A 9,699-nucleotide genomic window follows, 5' to 3' on the forward strand; every position below is an offset into this window, starting at 1 on the left:
CCAAAATATCCTCCCTTTCTGTAGTAAGTGGTTTTCTGATTTTTATTCTAATATTTTGGCCAAATCTAAATCAAAGAATATGATATTTAAGAACCCAAACTTGGGGCACCTGGGTGACTCCCTCAGTTAAGCGACCGACTCTTGACTTCAGCTCAGGTCGTGATCTCAGGGTTGTGAGATCGAGTCCTGTGTCAGGCTCCACACTGGGTGTGGAGCCTGCTTAAAATTCTCTCTCTCCCTTTCCTCTGTCCCCCTCACCCCCCAGTCGCATGCACACTCTCTCTCTAAAAAATGAATGAATGAATGAATGAATAAGGAAGAAAGAAAGAAAGGAAAAGAAAGAAAGAAAGAAGAAAGAAAGAAAAAGAAAGAAAGAAAGAGAAAGAAAGAAAGAAAGAAAGNCTCTCTCTCTAAAAAATGAATGAATGAATGAATGAATGAATGAATAAGAAAGAAAGAAAGAAAGAAAGAAAGAAAGAAAGAAAGAAAGAAAGAAAGAAAGAGACAACAACAAAAACACCCTNAAAGAAAGAAAGAAAGAAAGAAAGAAAGAAAGAAAGAAAGAAAGAAAGAAAGAAAGAAAGAAAGACAACAAAAACACCGTTTTCCTGGCTTAGGATGAACTGGCTATACCTCTCTAGGAATAAGTTCACATTCCCTGTATATCCTGAATAGTGATTGCTGACTTGAACTGAATGGGTACAAAGTGCACAGAGGATGCAACACGGAGGGATGCACTTCCTAGGACAGATGTCCTGATAAGGTGTGCAGGAGGGCCCATGTGTGCCTCCCCAGCCAGGCTGCTGTTCTCCCTCTTCCTGCTTCTGCCACCGTTGTTGCTAGTTTTCTCCTCACCTGGGCAAGGCAATTATCCACCAAGAAAGTGGTATTAGATCTTTCTCTCTAGGTGAAAGCATTTGGTTTTTAATCTGTTATTTATAAATTCCTTAGATGAACGTGCCAGCATCACACTTGTTAAACAGATCTCTTCTCTTTCGAGTCAGTCAAGGGCAGGGAACACGGCGACTTCGCTCTCCTTTNTTTAAGATTTTTTATTTATTCAACAGAGATAGAGACAGCCAGCGAGAGAGGGAACACAAACAGGGGGAGTGGGAGAGAAAGAAGCAGGCTCACAGCAGAGGAGCCTGATGTGGGGCTCGATCCCACAACGCCGGGATCACGCCCTGAGCCGAAGGCAGACGCTTTAACCGCTGAGCCACCCAGGCGCCCCAAGATCTCTTCTCTTTCGAGTCAGTCAAGGGCAGGGAACACGGCGACTTCGCTCTCCTTCGATCATCATTCTCATGCTGTGCTGGGTACACGGTGAATGTGCAATAAATCCTGAATTACAATATCACTTTAGAGCAGTGGTGTGTCTTGTTCAGTTTGGTTGTATGTTGACTGCCAAACCGTACCTGAGTGAGACTACACATCCATCAGTCATAGTGAGTGCCTTTCTGTTTTAATGGCTCTCAACCAGGTAAAGCAAGTAGGAGGGAGGTAGGCATGCTGCTTACTTACCTTCCCTGAAAATTTTTGCTTGCTGCTGTTGCATTTTCATGGTTTGTGTTTGTTTGAGTACCGAAAAGTCTCTAGACTTCATCAAATTGTTGACAAATAAAATAATATTAATGCCAGTATCCAAATGTGATGTTCGCCCTTGCTTGTGGACAATTCCAGGCTTTGCAAAGTCCCACCCCCACCCCCAGCTCCAAGTCCCGGATGTTCCGGGGAGTCCTGGTGGGCGTCCTGACCCAGGTGCTGCTGGTATCTGGTAGCTACGCCTTCACCACCAGGCTTCCTGCCCTAGCTCCTACTGCCCGCGAGAGTAGCTCCCTTACCACAGAAGACCAGAACCCTCGCACCAAAGCTAAGAGCACTGTGTGGGAAGCTCCCATATCCACTGCCCCTTCGGGTAGCAGAGCAGTGCTGGGTTCCATTTCGGGGGGAGGACGCCTCTCTCCCATTTCTGTGCGACACGCTGTCCCCAGGCCCTGCAGCAGGCTGCTCGGCCGCACAGCCGTCCACGGGACGGCGGGAAAAAAGCTCTCTCGGCCTCCGCCTGTGCCCCTCTCTGTCCAGTCCAAGCAGCCCAGGGGGTGTTTTTCTATGCCTTCCATTGTCTTCTGCATCATTTCAGTACGCCGGAAACTAAACAAGCACTTCTCGCACTTCTCCAGAGCTGCGCGATCCCCTAGTATATCAATTGAGGCAAATAAGCAGTGACGGGTCACAAGTCCAAAAGGTCAAACTCAATGTCATCGCCTGGACCAAGCTGGGCATCCTGCCACACGTTTTAACAAAAAGGGTCGGGGCGCCTGGGTGGCTGGGTCAGTTAAGCGTCTGCCTTCCGCTCAGGTCATGATCTCGGCTCCTGGGATCAAGCCCCACCTCCCGTTCTCAGCTCAGTGGGAAGCCGGCTTCTCCCTCTGCCTGCTGCTCCCCCTGCTTGTGTTCTCTCACTCTCTCAAATTAATTAATTAATTAATTAATTAAAGCTTTTAAAAAAAAACATAAAGGGAAGCTTGTGTATTTGTTAGTTTGATGTAGTGTTACATTGACCCATAATTGTACACTGTGAACCTGTGAGGTGAATAATCCAGAATCATGGGTTCTGGTTCCAGTTCCTCCTAAAACCATCAGGGTGATATGAAAGTGTACAGTTTACCAATTTGGGCCTGTTTCCCCGTCTACATAATAAATCAGTCTGCACGGTTTCTAAAATCCCTCCCTGGTCTAAACTGCATAAGGTTTGGTGCTAATAGAACAGAATATTCTCCTTCGCCTTGGCTTTTTGTGTAATGGTAGTAGTTATGCGTTTTCTGTAAAAATCATTTGCTGATAGATTAGATTGTCAGTTATTATTCTAGTTCCAGGCCTGTGTATTATTCTGTCACATACAGCTGAGGTATAACCTTTCAGCTAGTTTATTAAAAAATTAACATTTTACCTTTTGACCCCCTTTACCCATTTCTCCCAGTGGATGAAGGGGGTTAAAAGGTAAAAAGAAAAGAATTGCATATTAACTATGATTCAAAGAAGCTTCTTTGTTAATTAGAAGTTTGATCTAAGTATAAATTTTTGTTAATAAAGAAGAAAATAGTTCCTTACATACCAATTCTTATAAGATGGCAAAATGCTTAAGTTAGTACTTCTGATGGCCCTCATACTATTGATTTTAAATGGCTGCACACTACTGATTTTAGATGATTGCCCTGGTGTGTAAAAAATTGAAAAACACTAAGAGGTTCACAAAATAAATGGTTGTGTTAGAAAAGGCTCAGTGAAATTAGTATTGAAGTTTATAACAAAATTTTTCTTTATAGAGTTCTATTCATATCAGTGGGTGATGTAATAATTTAGACATTAACTTAAAAATTCTCAGCATCTAGGACAAAATTCTTTCTAAATACAAATCATTATATACTATATAATAAGTTAAATCTGAAATATGAATCATTCTAAACAGCTTCTAAAGCCATTTGATTGTAAACTTTATCAGGGCATGGATTCTTTTGTTTTCTGCTGTATCTCCAGCACCTATAAAAAGATTTTTTTTTTGTTTTTAAAGATTCATTTATTTGTTTGAGAGAGAGAGCGTGCATAGGAGCATGGTGGGTAGCGGCAGGGGGGAGAGAATCGCAAGCCAGCTCCATGCCAAGCACAGAGCCCAATGTGGGGTTCAACCCCACGACCTAGAAATCACAAGCCCAAAATTACAACCTGAGCAGAAACCAAGACTAGATGCTCAACCCACTGAGTCACTCAGGTGCCCCAAAAAGATTTTTTTTAATTAATACTATTTTCCCAATATAGTACAGATCATGCTGAATATAAAGGATTGACATAATATGCCTAATGAGAAAAAAATCAACACAAAATGCCTTTCTGAATGCATTATAGCAGCCCTGAGTTTAACAGGATAGATCACCTGACTTCCCATAGCTCCCAACACCAAGGTACTATGTAAAACAGGAAAACCAAAATTGTCAATGCCCCAGGCTCTCTCATATTAACAGTTGTAACATTTTACTTTGGAGTTTTATTTAAACAACCTCAGCAGTTTGGATCACAGTTTGGGAGTACTAGAGAGTTTGAATTTGAGTTTGTTTGTACTCTCTTGTACGTCCGAGTGCAGATAACATTGTTCATGGCACTTTCCTAGAAGACAAAAGAAGAATGAGACATTTCAGTATTATTGGTGAAACTGACTTTTAGAACAAGGCAAACTAAGTACTATCCATACTTACATTCTTTAAAAATCTTGAAAAGAGATCTATGTAGACAACTACAGATACTTTTTGTTAGCTGATTTTGCTAACAAAATGGCAAATCATATATTAAATATGGTACATGTGGTTATACATATATATGTATATATATAATGTGTGTGTGTATATATATATATATAAAACAAGGCAAATAGCATAAGATTTGAAGTCTTTGTTAAAACATTTTAAATGCCCATAAGGGAAGCATTTTTGCTAATTTATATACCCTCCATTTTTCAAATAATAACATTGTTACGTTGATGTAGTATTGTATGGTTTTTAGAGCACTGATATATACATGATGGTATTTAATTGTCTCAAAAAAACCATGAAGACAGTCCTACATTTTTGAAGGGAAGTAAACTCAACCTTGGAGAGGAGCAATGACTCATCCAAACTCACAGAATCACTGAATGGCAGAGAGGGCAATGCGCACTTTGGATTCTGAATCTATATTCTTCCAATGAATTAAAAACATACCTGTTTGGTGATTAATGTCATTATAAGGACCAAGAAAATCAAGTATTCTTAGTCTTCCACTTGCTATTTTATAAGGAAATGTATTCTTCATTGTTGAAAGAAAAAATATCCTTACATTAAGAAATGAGGCCAGGTTGGTGTTTGTTGTTTGTTTTTTTACTTCTACATAATTCTTACCTATTCCCTTAGAACTATTTGATATTATGTCCCAAAATTGGCATTTTATTCATTTCAGTGGAACTGGGGATTTGGGAAGAAGAATCATTGGCATATTTCCCTCCCACTGTGTAGAAATGAGAAAGATGACCTGAGAAGCCATCCTCAAAGGGAGCAGAATGGACTCAAAAAAGTATACTTTGGAATGAAGCCAACCTGAGTTTTAATCCCAGCACCACCATGTTTTTCCAGCTGAATATCCTTGGCTAAGTCTGTGGTTAAATCTCAGTTTTCTCAGCTGTTAAATGGGCTAGTCTTACCTCACAGGATTATTGTGAGGATTGGGTAAATAATATATGAAAACATACAAACATGGTAGCCACGGAAATGTTAGTTTTTAATTGTGTCAACTCATCCATACACCAAGGAGACACCACTTAAGCTTGGCATTAGTTTAAATTTCCTTTTCATGTGTTTGTTTGGTGTTGAGCTGGAAAACAGCGAGAAATTAATCCTGGTATGGAGAAAAGGATTAGCAACAACTCTCAGTCCCTGCTGAAATCTTCATTGCACAAATACATGCTTGTTTTGGCTTATGTGCAAGTCAAAGAATTAGGCAACACATTTTTTTTTTATTTTCTTTAGTTTTTTAGTTCCTCAGCCCATGCACATTTTATAATATTTATGATCATGCATAAATATTATATCTAATATATTTATCTGCCAGTGTTTTTCCCTATTCTTATAAAGCAAGAGAAAAAGAAAAATTACATTGACTTCTATTATTTTAGAACAAGCTATTTGAATGATTTTATATACAGGTGTTTGAGCAGGTGACAAAAATAATGACAAACAGCTCACTCACCACCACCAATTTCCCATCCACCAACTTTCTCCTTATGGTGTTCTCTTTGCCATCCCAATCTTGAACCTGAATCAAAGAGTCCTTATCGAAGGTTATCACACTCTGAAAACAGACGAAACTGAATTTAGCTCAGATTGTCACATTTGAATACTAACATTTTATCAAGCACCAAATCCGTTTCAGCTGTTGTGATATTCTCAGGTAGTTTTAGAATGGTGTTTACAGTTTTATTTGCATTTTAAGACTGTCGACACTAAATTTGTTGGCTGATTCTTCTGGGGGGAGAAGTTTTATAAGAGTAAAAATATAATATTATCTTGAAGAATAAGTAAAACTCTCTTTTCCCTGAGAAATTAAGAGAGGTAAATATTCTATGCTGTCATTTCCTGTCCGCTGTCCACCGTGCACACAGAAACTTCTCCAACCCCACCACAATGCTGAATATGTATACTAAATTAGAAAGCAACCCCCACTGTGGTAAGCTGCTGGGGCCTGTGGCTAATTTGGTACCGAGGCATAACCTGACCTGTACCGGTTAATATAAGTTTTATTCATTGTAACTTTATGCATAGAAGAATGCTACAAAGTAGAAAGGCAGGACTTCTATTTCTGAGAGAAGAATCTAGGGAAATGATTCTCAAAATGCATTTGCTAAGCATCTACATGGGAAATGTTAGAAATACAATCTTCAGGGGCCTACCCCAGACGTCAGAGCCCGTGGGGAGGGGACCGACACATAGGCATTTTTCACAAGCATCACAGGAGATTAGTATGTATATTAAAATTTAAGATCCCCAGATCTAGGTTTTAGCCCAACATTTATCTAATACAGACTTTAGATGTGTTTGCTCTAATTCTTTACTTACTTGGAATGATTTTGAATTAACATTCTTATGAAATGTATCTGAAAGAGTGTTGAAGGCCTCACCTTGGTTTTATGGCCACCTGGTGTGGTTTCCTCAAACTCTTCTCCCAGTTTAAAGGAGATCTCATTATTTTTAAAGATGCTTTTGGTTTTTATAGTGATCAGATCTTCCTGTGTACTGATGGTCACAGTGGGTTTTGCCAGACACGCAAGTTTCCTGCTGGCTCTTCCTATTCCTGGAAACCAGAGGAAAGGACACCAGAGTTAAATGTGTTGCTAGCTTTAGAAACCCATGTTAGCTGCATGATTCTTTACTAAGTAGGAGGTCTATGAGTTAAGCAGATTTAATGCTGCATGAATTCAAATATCTGAAGCTTGTAGCACCACCATTATAAATTAAAATAGATTATATTCTGCAGAAAAAAAAAAATCAGTCTCAAATTTTGGCTACAGGTTGTCACGTTCCTTTAGCCCAGTAGTTATCGATCCTGTTGGTTCATGAACCTCTTTGAAAATGTTATTAAAGCCCCTATTTTGATAAAATATCTCCCTCTTTTAAAATGCACTCATTTATACAGATAAAATACTTTGGCATGGATTATTTAAGATCTTTATCTCTTCACTTATATTCTTAAATGTACAATATAAAGAGTTTGTTTTTTCATCATGTATTTTTTATTGTGCTAAAATATATAACATAAAATTTATCATTTTAACCATTTTAAAGCATGCAATTAAGTGGCATTAGGTACATTCATAATATTATACAACCATCACCACTATATATAGAATTTTTAAAAATATAAATGTTTTATTATAACAATTGTTATTCAACTTACTTTTCCCCCATCTCTGTATCTTAGAGATTTTCTGTGTCGGTACATATAGATATAAATTTTTGTCATTGTTTCATAATATTTTATAGAGTGTATATTAATATTTATTTCATCTGTCTCCGTATTGATGGACATGTAGTTTGTTTCCACTTTTTCTTATTACAAGTAATGCTATAGTGAACGTTCTTACACACACAGCTTTATGCAGTACATGTGGGACTATAATTTCTAAAGAAATAGCATCACATGTACAACAATACTTAAGTTAAATTTCAAGAGAGGATAAATTGGAGAAACACTCTAATATGGTTCATGAATTCATATTGTGAAACATAATAACAAGTTGTGATGTGTTAGATAATGATTCCCAAAGATATTTACACCCTAATCCCTAGAACCTCTGAATGTCACTTTGTATGTCAAAGGGGATTTTGTAGATATGGTTAACTCAAGGATCTTGAAATAGGGAGCCAATCAGCCATGTGGACCCTAAATGTAATCACAATTTCATTATAAGAAACTTTTCTTATAAGAAAAGGGAGAAGGAGATTAGACTACAGAAGCGAAGGCAGTGTGATAATAGGAGCAGAGATTGGAGTATGGTTGGCCAGACATGAGGGAAAGCCAGCAGCCATCTGAACCAGAAAACAAGATCTATTCTGAAGATCCTCTAAGGATTTAGAGCAAATTCTTGTAAAAATGATTGTTTTTTAAAAATAATTATGACTTTTTGCTTTAAATTATTTATGGAAATAATTTGACATTTAGTAAATGATGTAGGTGTGTTTTATCTATGTAAACCCATAGTAAATTATGTGAGGGCAAGGATTCTTTCAATTACAAACTAATTTTGCATAGAACTGTATCTAGGTCCTGAACCAATGTTGATCATTTTTATGTGATTGTTTCTATTGGAGGGAGGGACTCAAGATTACAGACCAAGTTTCTGTGCAATCAAATCTCCCATTTTTACTGGCTATGATATGCAGGTAAAAATGGCTCACCCAGCTCTTTCATGTATTTTTCAAAATTTTCACAAGAAATGGATTTCCATGTTCCCTGGAGCTGATCAACCATTCTGTCTAAAATGATCTTAAAGAAAAATAGCATCATTAGGTTGAGTATGTTATTGTTTCCTGAAATAGTATTTGAACTTGTTTTAAATACAGTTCTTGTGGATAGTACAGAAAAGTCAGGGGGAAAAGTTAGGAACTCTAATCCTCAACTTTTCTTAATGTCATCTAGAGCAAGAAAACTCTCAAATGTAAGCTGGTCAAGATGAAAATGGAAACAGTTTTTGGCAGGACCAGATATAATTTTTCCATCTCTAATTTAGGATCAAAACTAGGTTTAGAAATTCTAGTTCCTTCCATAAGAACGGTCACACACACACACACACACACTCACACATATACACACAGCAGTGCATAAGGGGTAGAACTAGGCATCTATGTTTATGTCCTAGGACCTCTGTACTCCAGGTCTTTGTCTCTCTTTCTCTGACCAACGGTGATTTAGAATAAGCCAGTTTATCAGCTGTTTAGAGATCTTTTTTTAACTTTTTTTTTAATTTTATTATTATGTTATGTTAATCACCATACAGTACATCATTAGTTTTTGATGTAGTGATCTTATCACACTCTCATTCTTGATAATTTGAACTAAAAACCAGAAAGATTTCATAGATGGTGTTTGGCATTTGAACTAAAAAGTTAAATTTAGTGAGGGCTAGAACAATCATTTTAAGCCATGTAGATATTGAGCAAGAGAATGAAACATAGGGGAAAAGGAAGGAAAGCGATTGTGTTCACACACACACACACACACACACACACACACACAGCCTTGTTACTGATGCTTTCCCAGATGTCAGCTCAATTTCCCATAAGCTTAGAGAATCATCATTGCCATGAGAACACCAAATATCTTCTTAGTAAATCCCCCTTAATTTAGGGGGGATTCCTTTCAATCTTGACTGAAACAATCTGATGTCCACTGATATCTGTAAGAAATCAGAACAGAACATAATAGGAAATACAGCAACTGGAGAAGAGGAGATTCTCAAGGTTAAAAGACAAGCACGGTCTTACACATGCCATCAGCTCTGAGAACATTATTATTAATTCTAGGCAGTGCTTGATGTCCATATGCTAACACAGAGTTATTAAGAAAAAGTGAAATTATAAAGTTATTTTAAGACCAAAAAGGAGAATAGCATTTTACAAC

General features: G+C 37.7%; 1 protein-coding gene across 1 annotated transcript; it reads right to left on the reverse strand.

The window, feature by feature from the left end:
* Positions 1 to 4,056: 4,056 nt before the first annotated feature.
* Positions 4,057 to 9,363, reverse strand: FABP12 (fatty acid binding protein 12). Its single transcript, XM_002916735.3, has 5 exons — positions 9,326 to 9,363; positions 8,478 to 8,565; positions 6,701 to 6,873; positions 5,773 to 5,874; positions 4,057 to 4,161 (listed from the first exon to the last, which is right to left on the reverse strand). Exons 2-5 carry the CDS (start codon positions 8,548 to 8,550, stop codon positions 4,057 to 4,059), a joined length of 453 nt encoding a protein of 150 aa, XP_002916781.1. The 5' UTR covers positions 8,551 to 8,565; positions 9,326 to 9,363.
* Positions 9,364 to 9,699: the final 336 nt, after the last annotated feature.

Source organism: Ailuropoda melanoleuca, chromosome 9 (assembly GCF_002007445.2).
Source record: "Ailuropoda melanoleuca isolate Jingjing chromosome 9, ASM200744v2, whole genome shotgun sequence".
Taxonomy (NCBI): Eukaryota; Metazoa; Chordata; class Mammalia; order Carnivora; family Ursidae; genus Ailuropoda; species Ailuropoda melanoleuca.